Source organism: Haliotis rufescens, unplaced genomic scaffold (assembly GCF_023055435.1).
Source record: "Haliotis rufescens isolate VD_foot unplaced genomic scaffold, xgHalRufe1.0.p SCAF_27, whole genome shotgun sequence".
In the NCBI taxonomy this organism is placed as follows: Eukaryota; Metazoa; Mollusca; class Gastropoda; order Lepetellida; family Haliotidae; genus Haliotis; species Haliotis rufescens.
Window position 1 is genome coordinate 2,363,517 of NW_025963968.1, and position 26,871 is coordinate 2,390,387.

The 26,871-nt window shown below is 42.6% G+C and overlaps 1 protein-coding gene across 3 annotated transcripts; it reads right to left on the reverse strand.

Annotated features, from left to right (window-relative positions):
* Positions 1-8,151: 8,151 nt before the first annotated feature.
* LOC124113414 (probable ATP-dependent RNA helicase DHX58) lies at positions 8,152-26,759 on the reverse strand. 3 transcript variants are annotated; one of them, XM_048402581.1, is made up of 19 exons: positions 26,612-26,759; positions 26,098-26,231; positions 23,947-24,078; positions 23,326-23,667; positions 22,191-22,262; positions 21,509-21,567; positions 19,411-19,591; positions 17,063-17,128; positions 16,654-16,722; positions 16,059-16,223; positions 15,310-15,401; positions 14,727-14,978; positions 14,444-14,612; positions 13,759-13,854; positions 12,910-13,088; positions 12,372-12,510; positions 10,438-10,701; positions 9,874-10,041; positions 8,152-8,952 (listed from the first exon to the last, which is right to left on the reverse strand). In XM_048402581.1, the coding sequence occupies exons 2-19, from the start codon at positions 26,225-26,227 to the stop codon at positions 8,336-8,338; spliced, it is 3,192 nt and encodes a 1,063-aa protein (XP_048258538.1). In that variant the 5' UTR covers positions 26,228-26,231; positions 26,612-26,759; the 3' UTR covers positions 8,152-8,335. The 3 variants fall into 3 exon arrangements, with proteins under 3 accessions (XP_048258538.1, XP_048258539.1, XP_048258540.1); XM_048402582.1 differs by having other exon boundaries at positions 26,098-26,227; positions 26,612-26,758; XM_048402583.1 differs by lacking the exon at positions 26,612-26,759 and adding an exon at positions 26,442-26,573.
* Positions 26,760-26,871: the final 112 nt, after the last annotated feature.

A 26,871-nucleotide genomic window follows, 5' to 3' on the forward strand; every position in this document is an offset into this window, starting at 1 on the left:
CGAGTGCTCTGTCATGTTGAGATTTTCGTCTGCTTGCTTTAAAGGGAAGTAACTCTTGTAGGTCAAGTCTAAACTGGTATCCGGTGTCAGAGAGTGGCATTTCCCCCCTAGCCTAATTTCCCCCGGAAAACTGGCTATATAGCCATACTTCCCACGGAAAGCACGCTATATGGCCATATTTCCCACCCGGAAAATACACTATATAGCCAATTTTCCGCTTTGGAGTCGGATTTTCCCCATAATTAAACATATGTCTATTATCAAAAGTACCTATACAGTTGGCTTATGGAGTAATTTACAAGAGAAACCATGATTAAAATCTTGTGCTTTTTTGCGCCATACATTCTTAATTTTAATAAATAGAGGATAGTTCATTTCGACAGTGAGATATGGCGGATCTGTCACTCGACAGATCAGATCAGCCTTTTATCACTGACGAAATGAAATGTTTTATTTATTATATATTTATTTAGTAGGGTATGTGTTGTTGTTTTTAATTTATATTTTGTTGTGTATTTGAGATAAATCAGCGAATCTAAAATCTTCCAACTGTCTTCAGTAACAATACGTCACATTGCTAGTTGAAACACACTTTGCTAGATGATTTCTATCAGGTCTGCACTGTAAACTTGAACGGCAGTCGTTTTCCTTAACATGGTTGCAGTGCCATATCACTTTTCTGTCATCGAGAATCCCCTGTCTCTCACTGCCAAGTATATTATAAAGTATATTTACAACGTATATAGCGCATATATCTGTGCGTGCTCATGGCGTTTCTTGCCACGATCAGAGGTCCGTATATTTTGCATTCCAGAACTTCCCAGCTACATGTGAAATATGCAACCAAAGCTGCCGGTCAGGCGCTAGAAGATTACCCATTCACATTACCATTACCACATTAACTCCTTGGTACCAATTTACTGTTTGTGGACAGAGGCATGCATGAACAAGATCACTTGCCAAAGGTGACGCCGCAAGTTTTTCAACTCGTGTTTCAGTGGAAGATATATACGTGAGTACTGTTTCCGTCATCTGTTCATTTACCAACTGATGAGCGGATTCTGTTTAGTGCACAGGGTTGTGAACTGCAGGCTATGCTTGCGACAACACTTTTAGGACCTGTCCTAATGTACAGAGTACGATTTCTCGACTCGCAACACGCTACAACCTTACGGGTACCACAAACGACCGTCCACGCACCGGAAGACCTCGAGTCACCACAGCAGCTCAGGATCGCTACATCCGGGTCCTCCATTTACGTGATCGTACTGTTACAGCTGAGCGCACAGCGGCCAGGGTATCGGATATCGAAGGATATCGGGGCAAACAGTACAGAAAAGACTGAGAGAGGTTGGACTGAGAGCCCGGAGACCCTACTTCGGGAACGTGTTATGACGTCAGCATCGCGTCCAACGTCTCCGCTGGTGCAATAACATGTCGGCCTTGAACTTACGAAACTGGAGGCGCATATGGTTCAGCGATGAATCTAGGTTTCTTCTACAGAGACGGGATGGACGAAACAGAGTTTACAGACGGGTCCATGAACGTTATGCGTGTACGTCAACCTCAAACTCTTTAGGAGTTAGCTACATTTCTTCAGCAGGAGTGGAGGAGAATTCCTCAACCAGTTATACAGCGTCAGATCCAGTCCATGAAGAGGCGGGTCCGAACTGTTATTCGTGCACGTGGTGGACATAACAGGTACTGACGCTTCTGTGGACGCTTCTTTAATAGTGCATATTGTGTTGCTTTATGTTATGCATGTATGTTCTGTGTGTATGTTTTTATGCCTGGAGTGTTATGTAAGTTTGCATGGAGTGCTATGTATGAGTGCAGATATATGTGTTGGTCTGTAATTGTATTGTTCGTAATGAGTGTATGTATACTCTTTTCACTTCAAATATAATCCAAATTTCCCTCGGGGTAATAAAGCTTTATTCTAAATAACACTAACGGGGTTCGAACCTGGGACCTCTTGCTCTTCAGCATGATAAAGGCAAGAAGTTCGCTTTTGCCATTGCTGTTTGATCAATGTTTGTTAAATGGTGCAGTAGGTTATGTTTTTTAAAACTGCATTGAAAAATCTGAGGGATATAGGGGAAATTCTGCTATATAGCCATACTTCCCCCTTGTGGTAAGGGGGGAAATCTGACTCTAAAGCGGAAATATGGCTATGTAGTCATTTTTCCCCGGGGAAAATTTAGCTATATAGCCCTTTTTCCGGGGGGAAATTAGGGTATATAGCCCCTTTTTCGGGGGGAATTTAGGCTAGGGGGGAAATCCCACTCTCTGACACCGGAACACGTTCGATCCGTTTTACAGCGGCAGAGTACCTGCTGTTTGCGATAATCTAAACACAACGTTTATATAGTGATTTAGACTCTATATCCCATACACTGATGTATATGCTTATAACTTTATACATTTTATTGTAATTTACAAAGGTGAAGCAAAACAATGTATGATCAGGCGTAGGATTACACGTAGTACATTTATGATTGAAGATTTTATCTCCACAAAGGAAAGTGATTTTTGCGTATCCCGTGATATCATAGAACCTATACAAAATGAAATCAGGTGTATAAAAGGGGTGTGTGTGGCTACCCAACGTAAAACCATACTCAATCAATCAAACAACAATGTCACCGGACCTCGCCACCCGGTCTATAGGACGACTGCCTCATTGTGCACCAAATCTAAAAAACGTCGTGTCTGTAGGGGTTGTATCGCAGACAGTTAATATATCTTACATGTTCTGCATGTTCCATTTACAGCGAACATTTCAGGAGTGAGTGAGTGAGTTGGTCTAACGCCGCGTTTGGAGAGTACTGAGTTACATCACGGCGTACCACCTTAGGGTGGAAAGCTAACCTCATTAAAATACATGTATATTCCTCCCATACGATAACGCTCTGTGAGGATCTTATAGGACACCCCGTGTGAGTCTAGCTCCTAAATGCTGAAGTTAATCCTTAATAATTGTAAATTCTTAAAACATATATACAGTAAACTACGGTTATAACGAACTCAAAGTTCGTTATAACCGTAGTTCGTTATAAGTACATATGCAGCATGACTACAGCAAGTAGTCGGGACCAAAAAGTAAGTTCGTTATATCCGTGAGTTCGTTATAGGCGTGTTCGTTATAACCGTAGTTTACTGTATATATTTTGTATGAGTTAAAATAAGGAATTGCATCAGTCACCATTTAGCTCAGTGATTTGTTAATTTCGGAAATGCCCTCCATTGTCTACCATAAAACGTTTTGAAAACTTAACTGAGGCCTTGAATTTTGTAACCTTGATCAAACAACTTTGGAGCAAGCGTTGCATGTCCCTCTTCCTAGAAACAGCATGCTCAATTGTACCTCACAAGTTGTGAAATGTAGACACCAAAGACTGGAGCTGCTGGAATATTGTTCGACATGAGGGGAAAGTTGAAGTCATCCTCTTGTCATACAGTCTTGTGGAGAATGCATAGATATAAATATGAAACAGATGAGGTCTTATTGGTCTCCTTTATTTTCTAGTTCAGGTGGGTAAATCAGTTGAAGGTAATTGGATACGGGATGGGAATTGAACGACATCTGATCATTGACACACCCGAAGCATTACTTAAACTTCTTGGCCAAATTCCCTTGTTTTGACTTTGCCAATCTGCGCAGAAATTACGATTTATATGAATAAAAAGAAACAGATCAGCAAGAAGGGGAGCATAATTGGTGCCGATTGCCTAAATGTCTTACCCCAACAACGTTACACAGATGTTATCAACGAGGAAGTCCAACACTTCACAGATTGTTTTCTCAGTATACTTCAGATGACATTTGCTTTCATGCTTGACAAATTGTCCCGTACCTCTGAAGACTGACTGACTGAGTATGGTTTTACGCCGCTTTTAGCAATATTCCAGCAATATAACGGCGGGGGACACCATAAATGGACTTCACACATTGTACCCATGTCGGGAATCGAACCCTGGTCTTCGGCGTGACGAGCGAACGCTTTAACCACTAGGCTACCCGACCGCCCCACACTTCTGAAGACAGATAATGTATCTGTGGTCACCATGATTAGTTTGTTTGTTTGTTGTTAAACGCCGCATTCAGCAATATTCCAGCGGTCCAATATATGACAGTTGTCGGAAGAGATTGGTTGGTTGGTTGGTTGGTTTGTTATTTAACGCTGCACTCAGCAATATTCCAGCTATATGGCGGCGGTCTGTAAATAATCAATATGGACCAGACAATCCAGTGACTGAGATCATGAGCTTCGATCTACGCAATTGAGATCGATGACATGCATCAACCAAGTCAGCGAGCCTGACCACCCGATCCGGTGGTTGACCCGTGAAGATCCTGGATAGAATAGGTCTTCAGGAAGCCATGCTTGCCGTTAAAAGACAACTATGCTTGTCGTAAGAGGCGACTAACGGAATCGTATGGTCAGGATGGCTGACTTGGATGATGCATGTCATGGTATCCCAGTTACGTGGATCGATGCTCATGATGTCAGTCCCTGGATTGTCTGGTCCAGACTCGGTTATTTACGAGATACCGCCTTTATATAGCTGGAATATTGCTGAGTGCGGCGATAAACAACAACAACAACAACAACATATAATGGCTATGTTTTTTGCGGGCTTTTCAGTGGCAACAACTACACACTTTTCATGGTGGGCAGCCAGACTTTGGATGACAGCTGACAGGGACAGAATGGGTGTATTCCAATTCTGCCTCTTTTTCAGTTTGTGCATTCTACCCATGACAGGGGACACGGATGGCCAAGTCGTCTAAGGCGCCGCGATTCGCTGTGCAGAGTTGCGTCCCTTGGACACGCCAGAAACCTATGACTGTGGGTTCGAATCCCGATTCGCCCCGATTATGTTTCTAGGTTTGTCAGCACAACACCCGTGCTCGTGGGTTTCACCGAAGTGTTAAACGTCTGAGACCTGCATCACTTCGGGCTTTCCTCCCACATTAAGCTGACACGCCGTGATATAACTGGAATACTGTTAAAAGCGGCGTTAAACCCAACTCACTCACTCACTACCCATGACAACACGCGCTGACGTAACCCACTCAGAAAGCCACTCAACAGTTTCCTCTTCTCTAGCTCTTGCTCCATCTTACGACAAAATCCATTATGGTGTGGACGTGAATCTGTACCATCTCGAATCAATGAATGACTGTTGAAATTTGGTGGGTTGACACTTAACTGATGGACACACGTGTTACTGATGGAGACACTTTTTGCTGATGGAGACACGTGTTACTGATAGAGACACGTGTTACTGATGGAGACACGTGTTACTGATGGAGACACGTGTTACTGATGGAGACACATGTTATTGATGGACACACGTGTTACTGATGGACATACTTGTTACTGATGGACACGTGTTACTGATTGACACGTGTTACTGATTGAGACACTTTTTGCTGACGGAGACACGTGTTATTGATGGAGACACGTGTTACTGATGGAGCCACGTGTTATTGATGGAGACACATGTTATTGATGGAGACACTCTTTGCTGACGGAGACACGTGTTATTGATGGAGACACGTGTTACTGATTGAGACACGTGTTATTGATGGAGACACGTGTTACTGATGGAGATACATGTTACTGATGGAGACACTTTTTGCTGACGGAGACACGTGTTATTGATGGAGACACGTGTTACTGATGGAGACACATGTTACTGATGGACACACGTGTTACTGATGGACAGGTGTTACTGATGGAGACACGTGTTACTAATGGACACGTGTAACTGATGGACACACGTGTCACTAATGGACACACCTGTAACGTTTACGCAACAGTGACTTTGGTGAACTACCCTCAGTTTTCCCCAAGGACATAGACACGTAATAATCATGATTTGTCAAAACCTTGATCCTTTCGTTACTACCATTCAGCACATCTGAATATTTGTCCGATATGTTGCCATACTTGGATATCCCTCAAGCGTCTTAACACTTTTGTAAATCTAAGTCAACCATCCATGACAGTTTGACCAGACAAACCAGTGGAAAACAGCTGGGTTCAAACACAGAAACAATCATCCACACAGCATTACCACCCCCATTTGTGCTAATACCACGAAGAAAAACATGTTTATGCCCCTTGTTTTGTCTCCAGGAACATAAGATCAACTGTCAATGAAACGAATAAGTTTATTTCTTATAGCAGACTAGTAACAGCCAGGAACACTGGAACAACAGTGAGTGAGGGAGGAAGGAAGGGAGGGTAATCACAACATGTGGACCAAGAATACTTCATATCGATTCTGGAATCAAGCGCCACAAGGTGATGTGCTTACCCAATTGCAGATAACCGTAGACACAATGTATTGCAGATAAGCCTAGACACAATGTATTGCAGATAAGCCTAGACACAATGTATTGCAGATAAGCCTAGACACAATGAATTGCAGATAAGCCTAGACACAATGTATTGCAGATTAGCCTAGACACAATGTATTGCAGATAAGCCTAGACACAATGTATTGCAGATAAGCCTAGACACAATGTATTGCAGATAAGCCTAGACACAATGAATTGCAGATAAGCCTAGACACAATGTATTGCAGATAAGCCTAGACACAATGTATTGCAGATAAGCCTAGACACAATGTATTGCAGATTAGCCTAGACACAATGTATTGCAGATAAGCCAAGACACAATGTATTGCAGATAAGCCTAGACACAATGTATTGCAGATAAGCCTAGACACAATGTATTGCAGATAAGCCTAGACACAATGTATTGCAGATAAGCCTAGACACAATGTATTGCAGATAAGCCTAGACACAATGTATTGCAGATAAGCCTAGACACAATGTATTGCAGATAAGCCTAGAAATATATTGCAGATAAGCCAAGACACAATGTATTGCAGATAAGCCTAGAAATGTATTGCAGATAAGCCTAGACACAATGTATTGCAGATAAGCCAAGACACAACGTATTGCAGATAAGTCAAGACACAACGTATCGCAGATATATATGCATAGAGTTTAATTTCATCACTACAAAAATTCAGTAAAACATATATCTTATACATCATTTATGTACACATTATGTAAATATACAGGCACTATATATAATGTAGTACATACATTATCACAGATATTATATATACATATAACATTAAATTAATCATAAGTTAGTATCACAGCAATAATTACAATTTTAATGAATGGAATTAAACAAACCTCACTTTGGGATGAGCAAATCCTACAAAACCTGAAATACTGATCTAGATTGTTAGGCCGCACCACATTAATTATTGGGGCCACAATATGATTTCGTCTCATGGAAAAGTCTCCTTATTCATTTCTGAAGGCGATATCAATACTGTGCAATAGCATTGATTGAGTGAGTGAGTTTGGTTTAACGCCGCTTTGGGCAATATTCCATAATGTATATGTCCACAGTTTCATATTAGGCATATAACCCACACACAAGATTCTGTGTAATAGAGACAGAGTTAAATAATCAGTCAGCAATACGTACATAACTAATTCGGAAGAGTTCCTCCAAGGCATATAGAGGATATTTCACGTGTCAATATCTCTTTTTCCCACGTCACGAGATGAGAGAAACATGATATTTCACTCGGCACATGAAATATCCTATTCATTATATACTTTTTGTGTAATTGTCTACCGGAAAATTAAATTATTTCATTACAAATATAATTGAAACGTAAATTCTCCCTACCTCATACACAGGGAAGGTTCACCAGCCCTTGTATTTGCGACATAAAAAGTAGTTTCGTGTTTGCAAAATCTTTAAAAATATAAACAAAAGTATCTAAAATTATTTAGTGTCAAGAAAATTCTTTATCATACATTTAGAAATGATTATATACAAAATCAACTTTAAGGAAAAATACAGGAAGCGAAAGAATATACCCGCTGGTCAAATAAAAAAATGGCGCTTTGCGAAACGAAGAGTCTTGATTGTCGAGTTAAATGAGAAATTTACAGTTTATAACGGAACATTTTCGAGAGAACAACAAACAGCAAGAAGTGATATTAGCTCCATAAATGACCATCTGTCATTATCATACTTTGCCAATGTGGAACTAACGTAAAAAGGACGTCAACAGTTTGTGTACGGGCATGACATTTACGCTAAAGGGAGACAATTTAAGGGGAGGTAACTCTTGTATGACAATAGTTCAGTTAATGTGTTATGTTCACTGCAATGAAAATATCTCTTTTCTCAACTTCAGAAAACTCAGTCTTTCACACTGAAGTTTATGATAAAATCCACATTTCATCAAATCCCTCACTGGGGAGTACATGGGCCATGCTTCCTCAGCATCTGTTGTACTCGAGGGTATCGTCTTGAGACATCGTCCTCGGCCTAAAGGGGCATTTCGTCCACTGTTTGAACTTCTGAGGTTCCTCCGTTCCATTGATGAGAAAGAGTACATGCTTTATTCCCAGGGTGTAGTACACCACTCCACTGACACGGATTCGACTTCCCAGTGTTTTCTGGCAGCCCTCGCACGAGATCCCGCCGTCCATAACCACGTCATCAAATTTGAGTGGGTTCCTGTTCCGACTCGGTCCATGACTGCGTATTTTTGATGTGAAATCTTTGTCGACGACTACATACTGGCTTCCATTGATCACTCTCATCATGTCACCGGTTGTTAGTTCTGCGCGGCAGTGTTCACAAATGATACGGTATTGCACATGTGTCGTCTGCCTTGCCTCAGCCTGTCTTTCTCGCTCCGAGATTTCAGCTGCTGCTAGGGCTTCCTGTTGGAACAGCCTAATTAGCTTTGAAACTCGGTCATAGGGTATTTGAGTGATGGTGTCAACGGCCTGTTTCATCAAATACTCTTTCACGTGGTTGCGATAATTTCTTTCTCGAACTTTGTCGTCTGCAAGATTTACGGTCTTTCCACCTACCTTCCTGCTTCGACCTTGAAAACATAAACAGTTTTAGAGGTAGAAAGTATTTCATACATACAGGCACAGACATGGACGCATACAGGCACATATAGAGGATATATCATGTGCCACGTGAAATATGTTTCTCTCATCGAGTGACGAGGGAACAGGAGATATTTTCAGGTCTAGCGTAGCTACGAGTGAAAATATCTCCTTCCCCCGCCACGAGATGAGAGAAACATGATCTTTCACGACGCACATGGAATACTAGTATATAGCCTATTTATTGTATACTTTTTGTGTAGCTGTCTACCGGGAAAAAAAATTCATTATAAAAGTAAACCCTTGAAACGTATATTCTCTCTACTTCACACGCAGGGGCGTTTCTCGACCCCTTGTAATTGCGACTTATAAAGTAGTTCCGAGTTTGCAAAATCTTATATAAACAAAAATATAAACAGAAGCAAAAATACATATTTGAGGTAACTTAAATTCTTTACCATACATTTGGATATGATTACATACAAAATCAACTTTAACAAAAGTATTCTTGGAAGCTACGAGACCACTGCTGGAAGCCAAGGAATACACGCTAGTCAAGTAACAGAAATGGCGCTTTGCGAAATAAACAGTCTTGATTGACAAGTTAAATGAGAAATTTACAGTTTATAATGAAACATTTTGAAGAGAATAACAAACGGCAAGAAGCGATATTAACTCCATAAATGACCATCAGTCATTATTTTGCCTTTTCAGTGTGGAACTAACGTAAAGAGGAAGTCAACAGTTTGTGTACGGGTCAGACACTTACGATTAAAGGGAGACAATTTGCGGGGAGGTAGCCCTTCTATGACAATAGTTCCAACAAAGCTATGTTCACTGCAGTGAAATATCAAGCGTCATGTTCACTGCAATGAATGAATAGGCTGGTAGTGCTACACCCGGGCACTCACCTCGAACCTGGACCGTTGTTATCTCGTTGCCGGTGTGGTTGTAGGCAACGATCACGTTGCATTCTGGGATGTCGATGCCTTCGTTGCCAACAGAAGTGGCCACAATCAACTTGATACTGCCTGACTTGAACTTGGACAGTACGTTGTCCTGCTGAGACTGCGTCATCCCTTGGGACAGAGATATGTCATTTTAAAGCTTTCAAGAAACATTGCTGCAGATATTCTTGAAACGTTGATAATTATTCTGACATCTGTAACAAAAGCTTTATGGAAACATGGAACGGTAATCGGTAATTAAAATTTCTACGTAAAATACAAATAATTTCAGTGAATGATAAACAACGTCATTGGAGCGAAGTGAAATATAAATATAAGTTTGTCTCAACTCAACCAGTCCTTTGGAGTTTTACCACAGGTCGGGTAGCCTAGTGGTTAAATCCGAAGACCTGGGTTCAATTCCCGACATGGGTACAATGTGTGAAGCCCATTTTTGGAATCCCCCGCCGTGATATCGCTGGAATATTGCTAAGAGAGGCATAAAACTACACTCACTCACTCACTTACCACCGATCTGTTCCCCTGCATTTGCTCCGGTGAAGAAACTAGCGTTCAGGTTCTTCAGAACGTCTGGGACATGGACGTCATTGTTCAGCCAGTCTGCCAGGGCTCCGCACGTGGCTCGAGTACGGGCAAATATTATGGCCCTGAAGTCCGAGGCGTCTTCCATAAGGCCGAGCAGAATATCAACCAGCTGGTTCAGTCTTGGGTTTTCATTTTCCTTGTCTCGCGTCCTCATCAGTTCACATCGCATCAGCTCTTTCTTTACCCCTGAAACATACATTGTTTCGACCTTTACGAGTGGTAAGTACTGTTACTGCCATATTATTCAGAAAACCCTGGGTAGCCCAGTGGTCAAGGCGGTCATCCTTGACGCTGAGACTCGGTTGCATTTCTCAATACGGTCAATGAACAGTAATCCAGTAATCACGGCATGCCAGATTAACATGGGAGGAAATATTCTTTATATTGTTAAAATTTCAGTTAAATACTTACAGAAGCAAGATGGTAAACATAACGGGGTTGACTCTCCAACCAAGCATAGCTTTAACCCTCCGCCAGGAAGGTTGTACCAGCTCTCTGTGGCATCCACAGTTATATTCAAGATATTGTTCATTTTTGTCTCTTGTAAAAAGAATTGCAATTAGTTTCTTGTGACTCCTACCCTTTGGTGACTAACTCCCCAAGAAAACCCACTCGCGTGATTTGGATTTTTTTTTTTTACGTTTTGAACACCAGAACCGAACTACAATTATAAAAGCCTGAATTGATGGGGGTCTTATATGTTTAACACTTTGGTGAAACACAATAGCACGGGTATGGTGCTAACAAACCTAGAAACATAATCTGGGCGAACCGGGATTCGAACCCCGTGTACATGTAGAGTCGTGATATGGCTGCCATACTGCTGACAGCCACTCGACATCCGGTCTGAAGCACAAGGCTCGCGACTGTAAACCCATTTAATGTCAAGACATTGCATTTATATTACTGTATTTAAAAAGTTATGTCATCGCATCGATTTTATTGAAACCTAGGAGAGGAAATATAATTTATTTGTTAAAAAACTTGTTTCACAACGGTCATGCTTCTTAATACTGTGAGTTTATTGTAAAAGAGCGATGAAATATATTGTTAATCTCCAACTCTGATGCCCCTGACGGCTAAAATAAGGGCCTCCTACGTCAGAACGGTGTGAAGTTCACACCTCAATCTGATAGGTTCTAAGTAACGTGTTATTAGAAAGATGGTAAATTAGACGGAACGAGGAGACATAATCTCTTATGGGCACTAACTTCTTTACTGTTTGTACCCATGATTCAGGGCTAGTTCTTCTCAGTCATCAGGGTCGCTATATCAGTGCAACAATCTTGAACTCTTGAATCGTTAACCCCCACTTTCCTTTTAACAGATTAAAATTTATTCACGTTTTCCAAGTTCGAAATGCCTATCTATGATTGTGTGTTCGAATCCTGGTTCCCCCCGATTATGTGTCTAGATTTGTCAGCACCATTCCCGTGCTCGTGGGTTTCACCGAAGTGGTAAACGTCTGAGACCTGCATCACTTCGGGCTTTCCTCCCACATTAAGCTGACACGCCGCGATATATCTGTAATACTGTTAAAAGCGGCGTTAAACCCAACTCACTCACTCACCCACTCTAAATGCCTATCAGAAAGTCTTCCAATGTCAACACATTTTTCGGTATTTGACATTTCGATTCACTACGTCTGAAATACCTATGCATCTGCATATGTGACTGTCCTCCTAGCCACACCCACTGTTGTCATTGGTTACCAGAAACTCTGTTGCCCTCTGACTAATGTAATATGCAAACTTCTATGTCTTTATGACATGTTTGGTTTATTTGTACATTGTTGGTATGGCTGAATGGCGCCCTGAGAAAAAAACATTCGCTCATTCACTCCCTAACGCACTTACTGCTGGCCTCGTTCTGGAGTTGCTGTTCATGGGCTGTCAGCAGGTTTACTCCATATATGGACAGCAGTTCATTGCTGATATAGTCAATGACGTCCTTGACCCGAACAAGGTCATTCAAGGTCAAGGCTACGTTGTATTTCTGAAATAGAATAAGCGGAAACAATTCTTTCACAGTGAATGACAAATCAACTAAATTCGAGAATTCGTTATTCACAAATTAAAAATAGCACGTATCCGTTACGTTTATGCCCCCATTTGTTTCAAGATGTTCATTTCAGGAAGAGGAGTGGAAAGTGGGTCAAAGTCAGAACAAATGCTAAATTCTATATTATACTATTTGCTGAAATTGATGAAGCAACGGCTTACGGGACCATTCGCCTAATTCCGTCAACTATATACATGGGTCGAGTGCATTCATGACCAACTCGCCGAGACAAGCTGAGATTGTGACCAGTGGAGATGAGTTGATTTGAAGTTACACGATCAACAGGTCTTCAATGATTTTATCTCATGCCATCAAGTTTATAAATACACTTACATACAGGTGGTCGGCAATGCTCGACAGGTTACGTATCATCTCGGTCTGCTCGGCATCGCCCTGTGTATTGACCTTGGTGGTGGCGGCCTTGAGATCGACCGTCCATTGGTTGTATGACTGGCTACCAAAATCTAATGGCGCCTCCCGCAGATATTTCCCAATGGTCTTGTTGTGCATTTCTGAAGTTAGTGTAAAGAAGATGAGTTTGGTCTGACCTCGCCCTAAATGAGTGAGTTGAGTTTAATGCCGCTTTTAACAGTATTACAGTTATATCGCGGCGTGTCAGCTTAATGTGGGAGGAAAGCCCGACGTGATGCAGGTCTCAGACGTTTACCACTACGGTGAAACCCACGAGCACGGGTATGGTGCTGACAAACCTAGAAACATAATCGGGGCGAACCGGGATTCGAACGCACAATCATAGGTTTCTGGCGTGCCCAAGGGACGTAACTCTGCCCAGCGAATCGCGACGCCTTAGACGACTGGGCCACCCGTCTCCCCTCGCCAGAAGAGGAACGTACCAGCATGGGTATGGTACTAACAAATTAAGGTCATAATCAGGGTACACCCAGGGAACCCACAATCATAGGATCTATGGCTAGATGGACCGTGAACACCATTTCTAAACTAGTGTAAGTCAGTGAATGAGTGTTGTTCACGCCGTTGTAAGCTATATTCCAGTAATATCCCGTTGGGGACCACCAGGAATAATTGGACTTCAAACATAGAAGCAGTGTGTGGAATGGAACCTGGGTTTTAGCGAGACCCGCGAACACTTTAACTACATGGCTACGCTTGGTTCAACACAGATCAATTTCATTGCAGCCCTAAATAATTGTTTGAACTCACCATGGACTATTGGCAGCGTGCCCTGGATCTTAGCCATGGCCTCTTCGATGACCTTCTTAGCCGGACTGTCCTTGTTTTCCCCCAGATGTATGGTCTCTGCAGCCGTAACAAAATATCGTCACAGAGTGAATGAGTGAGTTTTGGTTTTACGCCGCTTTAAGCAATATTCCAGCAATATCACGGCGGGGAACACCAGGAATGGGCTTCACACATTGTAGCCATGTGGGGAATCGAACCCGGGTTCTCGGCGTGACGAGCTAACGCTTTAACCACTAGGCTACCCGACCGCCCAATATAACGTCCCAGAAGAACCTAAGTCTGATTGTTGCAAACAGTCTGTGCTCATTACGTGTTGCTGACAATTTTGTTATATGAGTGAGTGAGTGGTTGGGTTTTGTTCAGCTCCGCTTTGAACAATATTTCAGTTTTTTCACCGCTTGATGTGGGAGGAAATCACAAAATGATGCAAGTCTTAGACGTCACCATTTTGGTGAAACAGACAAGCACGGATATGGTCCTGACAAACCTTGAAACATTATCAGGGAGAATCGGAATTCGCCTCCACGATTACAGGTCTCTGGCATGCCCAAGGGACGCAACTCTGCACAGATACTTGTGACTCCGAGGAAAACTGGGACACATGTTCCCCTTTCTTACAGGAAGCAATGCATACAATTAGGCTTACCCTCTTCTGCCACCGGGACGAGTCTGACTAGTTCCTCCCTGTTCCGCTGCACGGTGGAGATTATGGGTGGGTGAGGGTCCAGGTTGGCGCAGAGTCTGATGATGTTGTCGAGGGCCTCATCCTCTGTTGAGGCCTTCTCCACCCCAAGGGCAGCGGTCAAACCTACAATCTGCACCAATACATTCAAAAATAGATATTTGTAACTCACGGAATGAAGAACAAGTATCCAATCTACAGCTGTACCTCGAAATGGGTTTATCACTTAACTGACTGGCTGACTCACCTGAGGCAGGTGTTTTGCTCCGTCCTCCTTCTCACGGAGGTGTCTGATCATCAGCTTGTTGTAAGCCTCCCCCTTGCGGGTGTGATGACACTCGTCCAGGACAAGCAGACGACACAGGCCAGACAGACCCTTGATCTTCTCCTGCTTCAAGTGGTTCTCCAGGATCATCGGTGTCATCACTACGACGTCGTTAAACGGCAGGAGGAAATGGAGATTGACGCTGTCTTCGTCGCTGCCTCTCAGCTTCAACACCTACAGCAGTTACGGCATTTGTTTAACGATAAATGAACGTCGTTATTTGAATAGCGGGACAATAGGAAATTAAAATTAAAACTAGAGCAATGTCTATAATCCCTATATCTAGTCATATTTCAGAACAATCAGCGAATACGTACATGCTCACATCAAGAACTTTTCAGTTAACGTGTTCAGAAATATGTCAAAAAATTTGAGTTAACTGACAATGAAAGTTTTCAGTTTGATTTGATTTACATCAAAGGTTCTAGACTGCCATTGAGCCCGAGCCTCTTTAATTCGTAATTTAGAAATACGTCGTAATGGCGCGACTGGTTTTCGACTCTACCTTGTAAGCGTCACCTAGGTAACGTCTGACCTCCACGTGAATCTGATTAACAAGCGCGACAGTTGGTTCCAGGAATATAACTTTCCCTCCCTCTGAAAAGCGAAACAAGCATTGAGGAGTTAAAATGTTTTGCTGTCTTTTGACAACCCAAATACTCCTGACCCCGTTATAGTGCGAATACCCCGCCTTCCAGTCGGTTACACGTGAAGCCACCTCTTTAAAACTGATGACAGTTTGTTTGTTGTTTAATACCGCACTTAGCAATATTCCAACTATATGACCGCAGTCTGTAAATAATTGAGTCTGGACCAGACAATCCAGTGATTGACATCATGACCATCGATCAACGTAATTCGGATACGGTGACATACATTAACCAAGTCAGCGAGCCTGACCACCCGATCCAGTTAGTCGACTCTTATACGACAGGCATAGTCGCCTCTTACGACAAGCATAGTCGCCTCTTACGACAAGCATGGGTTGCTGAAGACCAATTCTAACCTGGATCTTCACGGGGCTGATGACAGTACAGCTATTAATGCATGGTGTGGTATTCCGGGCGATTTCTGGCTCCTTTGCATATGAACAATTGCGAAGCAAGTGAAACTCGAAACCGTCAAGAAAATTAGAATGCAAAATGATTGATGACAAATACATTTTCCCATGACTATATTCCCGACCTATGTTAAGTCTGAATACAATACTGCTGAATGTGTAATGCAAATTCAAAGACTGTTAACTGAGGATACCTCTCTCAAGGATGCATTTTGCGATGTACATGGCGACCAAAGTCTTCCCCGAGCCGGTGGGAGCGAAGATGATGCTGTTAAGACCTGCGACGGCACTGGCAGCAAGCTCCAGCTGGTACTCCCGCATCCGCACCCCCCGGGAGTAAATAACATCCTCCCCTTGGCCTGGTCAGATCAGAGGGAACGTGTATTAGGGTCTATCGGTCGGGGAATATCTCTCTCCCTCCCTCTCTCTCCCCTCCCTCCCTCCCCCCTCTCTCTCTCTCCCTCCCTCCCTCTCTCTCTCCCCTCCCTCCCTCCCCCCCCCCCCCCTCTCTCTCTCTCTCTCTCTCTTTCGTTATTCAGAATAGTTGAATAGTTTAATTTATTAGGGTCTATCGGTCGGGGAATATCTCTCTCTCTCCCCTCCCTCCCCTTCTCTCTCCCGCTCCCTCTCTCTCCCCTCCCTCCCTCTCTCTCTCCCCCCCCTCTCTCTCTCTCCTCCCTACCTCTCCCCCCCCCCCCCCCCTCTCTCTCTCTCTCTCTCTCTCGTTATTCAGAATAGTTGAATAGTTTAATTTATGTTATATTTTTATAGTCAGCCATGACAACAAACCTTCATCATCGCTTCCTGATTCCTCAGATGTGTCACTGCTTGGTCTATGCGATGAACTTGGCAGTATCCCTTTAATATAACATATTCACACGATATTAAGAATTGCAAAGGATGTAAATACATTTACAAAATGCTTTTTTGGTGTGTGTTTATCTATTACAACATAAAACGGGTAAACATGCTTATAACGAACTGACCGATATAATATATATATAATATAACAAAAATATTTTTTAGTTCCGACCATTTGTTGTATAAATGCTGTATATATGCCTAAACGAACTACGGTTATTACGAACTAAAATTAGTGGCCCCGTTGAGTTCGTTATAACCGTAGATAACTGTACAATGACATTGATGGTCAGTTTGTAGACAACAGTTTATTGTAGTGATATCTGGTATTTGTTACCTTTCCTCAGTGTTTGCTCCCCCAAACCAGTTTCTGCCAGTTCCGGGATGGTTGTTGAAATCAAATCTGTAAACATATCGCAGTATACATATTACACTTGTGCCACGGGCACTGTAGCTCACCTGAATATGAAGTCAACAGTTTAAACTGTCAACAAAGACAGACACTTATAACAAATCGCTGTCATCATTGACATTCAAGGATGTTTGCATGATTACTGAGGACCATAAACCAACATAAAAATCCTACGATTTGGACAGAATGTGATTTCATCATAAGGAGAAACATGCAAGTTCAGCTTCCTCAATGTCAGAGGAGAGGAATGTTACAGAGCCGATATGCTTTTGAGAGAATATAAATTTGTTTGTTTGTTGTTGAACGCCGCAGTCATATGACGGCGGTCTGTAAATAATCGAGTCTGGACCTGACAATCCAATGATTGACATCATGGGCATCGATCCACGCAATTGGGATATACTGACATGCATCAACCAAGTCAGCGAGCCTGACCATCCAATCCCGTTAGTCGCCTCTTACGACAAGCATAGTCCCTTTTTACGGCAAGCATGGGTCGCTGAAAACCTATTCTACCCCGGATCTTCACGGGTCGAGAGAATTTAAGAGTATGGTTAAAACAATGTCATAATTAAAAATGGAAACTGCATGTTGAGCCACCTCTACTAACTACACATGTACCGAATTCCATTCCATTTTGAAAACAAACGGCTGACTAATGTCCATACTTAGCTTTTTCAATATGGTTTTAAGGTGACCATTTAGAAAATCAGGATTCGATCATGGTCAAAGTTTAAAGGTCAAATCAAGGTCAACATTTAAATATGAAAAAGGAGAATACGAGTCGAGACCCACTACTTCCTACATATATAGATATTAAATTTCATAACATTTTGAACTGAAATAGCTTCGTAATGATTATAAGAAATTTCAGATTTCCGTGTGGTCGAAATGCAAAGGTCAAAATTCAAGATATGGCAACAACAAAAAAAAACCGAACATATATGTTGAGCCCAACTACTAACTGCACTCCATTTCATCCATTTTGAAAGTTTTTGTCTGAGTTATGGTCATAAGTAGGTTTTTTAATGGGGTTGCAACAGCGGCCATATCGGATATCGGATTTGAACCATTGGTGGGAACCAGCATGTGAAGTTTTAGCTTCATTGGTCCAGTGGCTACAGAGATGTTTACATCGACGACAGACAAACAGACCACGACATAAACTCACTTGACTTCGAAGCACCTGAGCTAAAGACTGGGAAAAAGCGAGAGTGAGTCGCAGCCATATCACAGGATTTTTGTGTACATTACAGTAAACTACGGTTATAACGAACTAAAAGGGATCACTGATTTTAGTTCGTTATAACCGTAGTTCGTTATAGGTACATATACAGCCTATATGCAGCAAAAGGACGGGGCCCCAAAACAGTTCGTAATATTCGTCAGTTCGGTATAAGCGTGTTTGTTATCAACGTAGTTTACTGTATACCCATACTTCTTGGAGAAGGGAACCCATATCTTAGGAGTGTGAACAGAAATGTCAGCCCCATAACCCTCGGAGAATGGAACCTGGGTCTTGGACGTGACCAGCAAACGTTAGCCCTATAACACTTGGAGAATGGAACCTGGGTCTTGGACGTGACCAACAAACGTCAGCCCCATAACTTTAGAGAATGGAACCCGGGTCTTTGACGTGACCAACAATCGTCAGCCCCATAACACTTGGAGAATGGAACCTGGGTCTTGGACGTGACCAACAAACGTCAGCCCCATAACACTTGGAGAATGGAACCTGGGTCTTGGACGTGACCAGCAAACGTTAGCCCTATAACCCTTGCAGAATGGAATCTGGGTCTTGGACGTGACCAACAAACGTCAGCCCGATAACCTTAAGAGAATGGAACCCGGGTCAACCTATCATCTTGAAATTTCAAGAAAAAAATACAAATACAAATGGCCATAAAAAGCTTCCGTATAAAACTGATCCTAGAGACACAAGATTCATATGGATTTGGACCTCTATATTCTATATCGACAACGTATCCAGGTAACGTCTTGCCTACGACAATGGCCCGCGATATGAAATTGATCCAACCAGAACACAACGACACTCATTGATGTGCATACATATTCAAATATATGTTAAAGCAGATCAATACGTATTGTACAAGTATCATCCGTACTGAACCCTTCTCGGAGACGTTTTTCTTTATTGTTTTATTTATCTGAAACAGATGTTTGTGTTAATCATCAGTAGGGCGGCGTTGATATTCAAACTGTTAAAAAGTGACAACAATATTTTTACAGACTTCAGAGAAATGATGTCTTACCTCTGTGATGACGTGATGTCGCCGGGGTGGAGTTGTCGGCGTCGAGGGAACATTCCCGTGGGATGTCCGCCCCGACGATGGGGCCTGCAGACCGTGGGCGGAGAGATAACAGTTGGTCCCGGCTATATCTGGCCACTCCCCCCTTCCCGTCCTGGGGGTCGACCTCACGCTCTGGCTGGCTCTGGGTGAACAGGGTGAGTGAGTGAGTGAGTGAGTGAGTGAGTGGGTGGGTGGGTGTTTGGGTGGGTGGGCGAGTGAGTGAGAATTTACGCCAATTTACCATCAATCTGGCATAGCACTTCTCTCGACTGAAAAGATGTGTAGCTTAAAACAACACTTCTGGCGTTTTTTGGCGGTAGAAAGTATCATAAACACTTCTGCGAAATAAATTGTCACAAACCTACTACAGCAAACAAATTAAGGTGAGTATGAAAGGTTAATAGTATCCTGTCGTTATAGATACATCAAGGCGAGACGAAATGTGGTTTAACGTCGCGTTCAAGGTTATTGCGTTGTGTGTGTGTGTGTGTGTGTGTGTGTGTGTGTGTGTGTGGCTACTTCTACTAGCCCTGTGAGATACCATGCCGCAGTTTAACATGGATACACCAGTCTGACACAGTATACGGGCTCCCAGCAGACCAGTACTTGTTTTATTTCCTTAGTGCCGAGAAACAGACAGGGTAACAACAAGTACAATATTTGAACCGATTTTGGTATGAGGCGGCCGGGAATCGAACCCCGGACCTTCAGCTCCCCAGACGCTCTATCCGATACACCACGGAGGCGGTCAGCTTACATGGAGGAACCAAACATACGTTGCACACCTTTAATAGGAGCCTTGTCAGCAGGGTCTTGTCCACACACACACGCAGGCACACGCACACACACACACGCACACGCGCGCGCGCACACACACACACACACACACACACACACACACACACACACACACACACACACACACACACGAAAGTAAATAATTAACAAATGAATATTAACAAATGCATGGATTAAGTAAATCAAGTGAAGGTACATGTATTATAGGCATTATTATAGGCATAAAAGTGTAATATACATTTAGATAATTAGCAAGTAATTAAAGTAATTAATAAGCATTAAGATACTTAAAGTAATTAATAAGCATTAAGATACATTCTGATTCTATAAAAGATCAAGAGGGAGAGTTGGGGTCGGTAAGTCGGGAATAGGTAAATGTATAAAACAGGCAGCTCTGGTTACTTGAAGACTACGGGAGCATGCCGGGCCACGAGGATCCAGGGACGAGGGCAGTAGGTCGAGGGTTATACATGAACGAAATATAATTAACAGATGAGAAATAGATAAAAGGGAAAAATAGAGTTGGGAGGTACGGGAACGTCAGGGACTTTGGACATATATGGTCTGAGGGGGGAAAATAGTCCGAATTCCAAGGGGTAAGAAGTTACATGATAGCAAGTCCGAATAAGGTTCTGGTTATTAGAGAAGAGTGGGGAAGAACGACCTAAGGTAAGGGGGGAAAGGTGTTTGACCAATGAAATAGGAAAAAATGGGTAAAACCTTGACGTAAGCTGGGGGTAAAAAGGACGGGGAGACCCAAGGTTCGGGGAGACTGGAGGATCCCAATTGAGCACCACGATCTCGACCTTACTCTGAAAAACACCAGTTTACACCTCCAGTATTTCGGCCAGGACTGAAGCTTTGCGGCTAAAGTCCTTAAACCATCGTGACCAGAAGTTGTTGATCAATCATTAGTGATTGAATAAATAGTCATCAACGAAAGAAACTCTTTGTGCTCATTGGGAGAACTACGGTAATTCATCCAAGGCCCTCGGGTACTGACCTTGTACCTCTCGTAACATCCCAGTCTGACAGCACCAAGAACGAGGGGATTACCGTAGTACAGGTGAGGAGGTAACGACTGTTACCCTCCGGTTAATTAACACCAATTAACACCTGTAATTAAGGGGTGAAAAGTACCTTGGATACATGTAGGTATCGATCTCACAAACACAGGGGTTGTCTTTGCCACACTTAAGATCTACTTAATTTAGTTGTAAATTTTAATAACGACTGCAGTTTCAAACATTAAATAACTTACATTTTCTTCCAGAGTGTCTGGATCCGGGTAGGATACACTATCGGTGTCAGACTGGGAATCTGTAAGTAGTAGTTATAAGGAAGAGAATTTATGGATGTCAACTTCTTTATTATAAGAAACACAACGTTTCGGAGTATATGCTTACTCCTTCATCAGGTGAATGAGTAAGCATGTACTCCGAAACGTTGTGTTCCTCATAATAATTTGTTTGTATTTGTTTGTTGTTGAACGCCGCACTCAGCAATATTCCAGCTATATGACAGCGGCCTTTAAATAATCCGAGTCTGGACCAGACAATCCAGTGATTGACATCATGAGCATCGATCCACACAATTGGGATACGATGACATACATCAACCAAGTCACCGAGCCTGACCACCCGATCCCGTTAGTCGCCTCTTATGTACAAGCATAGTCGCCTTTTACGGCAAGCATAGGTTGCTGAAGACCTATTCTGACCCGGATCTTCACGGGTCTCTTCATAATAAAGAAGTTGACATCAATAAATTCTCCTCCGTATATGTATCACTTCTAAATGCCTTTCAAAGGCTTGAGTAGTAGTTATATTAAGTACAGATATCAAAGAAATTACCTGGCCAACAAGAACAGATTTAGAGCTAAGCACAAGGAGACAGGTCACATATTATGTTCATTTAATTGTGTCTTGGCCTTACAAACTCACCGAAGTCACTTTCATCTTCATCATCATCACCCTCATCATCTTCATCGTCATCGTCATCATCAACGCCTACATCTGAACGATCATAAAATTAAACAAAACTCATTTTAATCTTCGGTTCATTGGCAATATGCGTGAGTGTTCTCGTTAATAATGGTTTCAGTGAATGGTATTGTCACGAACAGCTTGTGCTGCTACCTGTACCACCTTTTCATTTTATTTTCATTTGTTTGTTGTTTAACGCCACACTCAGCAATATTCCAGCCATATGCCGGCGGTCTGTAAATAATCGAGTCCAGACAATCCAGTGATCGATATCATGAGCATCAATCCACGCAAATGGGATTCGATGACATGAATATATCAAGTCAGTGAGTCTGGCCATCCTATCCCGTTTGTTGCCTTTTACGTCAAGCATGGGTTGCTGAAGACCTATTCTACCCCGGATCTTCACGGGTCACTGCTACCACTGTTACTAGTACTACACTGATGCATACCCCGCCCCTAAAGGAATCCTGCTACATACGTGGGTCGGGTACATACGTGTCTGTATTGCAAGACTATTAGTAACACGTGAACTGCTCCCAAAATAATAGGGGACACGCATGGGCGGATACAGAGTGGGGGATGCACACACACACACACACACACACACACACACACACACACACACACACACACACACACACACCTTTATTTCGAAAAAAATCTTTATTTCTGTATAAATTACCACAATAAATAGACAATAAGACAATAAATAGATCTTAATTGTGCACCCGCCCCCCTTTCAAAAGAGCTGTATCCGCCCATGACACGGATGGCAGCATTTCGTCGTGCAGAGTTGCGTCCCTCTTCACGACGGAAACCTATGATTGTTGGTTCGAATCCCAGTTTTACCCAATCATGTTTCTAGGTTTGTCAGCACCGTACCTGTGCTCGAGGGTTTCACCAATGTGGTAAACGTCTGAGACCTGCATCACTAATCTGTGACTTATGCATCGCGATATAACGGGAATACTGTTCAAAGCGGTGTTAAACCCAACTCACACACGTCTAACAGACGGACATTGCTTCGCGGATTATTGTGCATTCATCTATCTCAAAATACACCGCGGTTGAAGGACGGTGCTGCACCCACCATGAGCCAAGTCAGGGTGTATTTTCCTCAGCAACTGACCGCCATACGCGTTGTACAGAGCGTCCAGGAAGTAGGAGGCCCAGCGTGGAGTCTTCCTCTGGATAGCTAGGAACAAGTCCTGGCAGGCTTCCTGGATACTTCGTTCCCTCTCCGTGTTGCGTATCAGCTCGTAGTCTCTGTCACTGAGTATTGGCTTCAGGTAATCAATGATCTCTGTTGGAATGATCTTGTCCTTCAAATCGCCCTGGAGCCAGAGAATCAACAGTTCATATTTGGCAGACGTTCTGTTTCTGTCTTGCGGGCCTTTGCTGTCCTCGAGGATGTCCGTGAAGTGTTCAAACCCTGCAACATGCATGAAGACGTGAGACGCCGCAGTGTCAACAGCCGTAGTCGCCACGGTGTCAGCTACATTGAACCAAATCAAGTGTTATAAGTTTCTTTTAATGACAATTCAACGAGTTAGCTCCCTTACGAAATTAATCTTTGTTTTGTGTGTCAGTCAAATTTATGTTATTGACATAGTATAGCCAGAAGCAGACCACCCTCAGTTTACCACCCTCAGTCTAGGCATGACATCGAATGTCGCTACAGCACTGGCAGGTCACGTGGTCTTCTCCCTACCTGCTTCCTTGAGGGCATATATAAACATGGAGACGTGGGCTTCTGGGTCAGCCAGAACAGCATCTAACAGCTGTTTGACCGCTTCTTGTCGCTCCAGACGCTGGTAAGCCTGAATCCTTTCCTTGATTTTAGCTGGAATAAAGTTACGTGACTCCTTTGAGTCATCTGATATCAAAATCTAAAAAAAATATAAAAATAATCTTAAGAAAAAACCGACAGAGGTCAATTTCATTACATTCAGATCTTTGACTCCTATGCAATACCTGCGTTAAGATCTGAGGACACTTTTTTTTTGTAGAAGGTCGCGTCAGGACTACACAGCCAATCTAGACAATTTTGTTTGTTGTTTAACGCAGCACTCGGCAATATTCTAGCTATATGACGGCGGTCTGTAAATAATCGAGTCAGGACCAGACAGTCCAGTGATTGATATCATGAGCATCGATCCACGCAATTGGGATACGATGACATGCATCAACCAAGTCAGCGAGCCTGACCACTTGATCCAGTTAGTCGCCTCTTACCACAAGCATTGTCAACTTTTACGGCAAGCATGGGTTGCTCAAGACCTATTTTACACCAGATCTTCATGGGTACCAATCCAAACAAAGGCTATGTAGGCTCTTGAGCCAAATCAGTTACAAATGAAGTGAGTGAGTGAGTTTGGTTTAACGCCGGTTTTAACAGTATTCCAGTCATATCACGGCGTGTCAGCTTAATGTGGGAGGAAAGCCCGAAGTGATGCAGGTCTCAGACGTTTACCACTTCGGTGAAACCAACGAGCACGGGTATGCTGCTGACAAACCTAGAAACATAATCGGGGCGAACCGGGATTCGAACCCACAATCATAGGTTTCTGGCGTGCCCAAGGGACGCAACTCCACAAATGAAACACCACATAGAACACAAATATTCCTTCGATGGTACACCTTGTGGGTTGTAGATGCACGCGGCTCAGCGAGGACAGAATATGTGTAATATCCACAACAATATTATGGCGCCGCTCTACATCGTTTCAACGCATACATATATTATATATGATAATTTTAATGCTACGATCACTCGAAACGAAAATTGTGAAGTCTCGACGCTTGAATTTAGAAACCTTGACGCATGAATTTAGAAGTCTCGACGCATGAAATTAGAAACCTTGACGCATGAATTTAGAAGCATCGACGCTGAGTGGCTGATACGATTGTGTCTTCAGATCTTCACGTAGAGAGGTATCGTATATCAGATTGAACCATATACGTGATTTCCGTCACTAACACCCGTTTTAAATCAGTATTGTCATACCCGAAACATGGAGTCCGCTAATTACAGAAATTAGGTCAAGATGACCTAATTCTGTTAACACTGGTGATTCCGTCACTAGGACAATCTACTGGACCCACAGGGGTGGTAGGCCTGTTTTCAGCCAAGGGGTTAAGGTATTTGCTTAACATGTGGAAAACCTTGCATGAGGCCCAGCCTTTCTATCCCTGTCGGGAATGTTGATTTAAGCAACGTAACCCTATACTGAAAACGGGGCGGTCGGGTAGCCTAGTGGTTAAAGCGTTCGCTCGTCACGCCGAAGACCCGGGTTCGATTCCCGACATGGGTACAATGTGTGAAGCCCATTTCTGGTGTCCCCCGCCGTGATATTGCTGGAATATTGCTAAAAGCGGCGTAAAACCATACTCACTCACTCACTCACTCACTATACTGAAAACGAACAGGGCCCGGAAACCATTCATACCAGCCAGTATTAGTCTTTTAAATGTTTATCTCATCCTACCATTATACCATTCACTAAAGTTTACTGTTGCTGTGATATAAATACATATACTGCTGTGGATATATAATATGTCCATCATCCACAATCTTAGTAATTGAAAAGTACATTCCTCCAGTAGATGTCAAGTTGACTGGGTTTTGCTACACATGTAATAAATGTTCTTTTAATTTATAGAAATGCCTTGTTATACAGCTATTTTCATTGTGTGTTTTTTTAAAGTTAGCTGCATCTGTACAGTTATTATGTTTTAGTGAACAGTGAGAAACTTTTAACATTTTTTCCGTAGGTTGAAGAAAATAAGCTGAGCCCCTAGAAATTAAGACCCCCTCCCTTCTTAAATATCAAATATCAGGGTGTAAAGATGAGCTACTCACGGTGTATATTCATGTTATCCAGGATTGTCGATGGGTCGAGATATGTCTCAAAGGTGTCCCTGCACATCTGAATCAATTCAATCTGATATTCCAGGGTGTCCTTCGCGCTTCCCTGGTCGCTGGTGGCCATCTTGCTGAGCAAATAATCACAATAAGCATATAATTAATGTAATACTAATTAAAAAACGTTATTTAATCCAAAGCAAACAAGTGACAAGCCATGATTGTATACGTGTTTACATAGCGCCAAGGTAAGTTTGTAATGCTAACGCCATGACGCATGAATCACCTTTGATCTATGTAAAATAACCGACCAAGGAGAACCTGAACGGTAACATACATACCTTAGTCCCGAACCACCGCTGTAGAATATACATGTATTTTATGAAAACAAATCCTAGAAGAGCAGATCCAGACAGATCTATTCCACTATGACATCAGAAAAACATACCAAAGGCGATCAATGTATTGCGTACTGAAAGATTCCATAGACTATATACTAGTATATGCCCACCTAGGAGAAACGTGCAACAAGTCGTTGAGATAAAGGCCGACTAGGGACTGAAGGCAAATGCACACTGTATTCTCTGGTAAACGTTACCCAGAAAACGCCTGTGTGCAGTTTTCCTTTCGTCAAAGCAGCCACTCCTTTCAGTCCTGCCAATGTTATCGAAATTCTAGGAAAATCCGATAGTTCTAAAAATAGCCACATGTGTTTTCCGAACTATAAATAGCATCATCGTGGCTGACAGTCAGGGCGCACTGACATTTGAG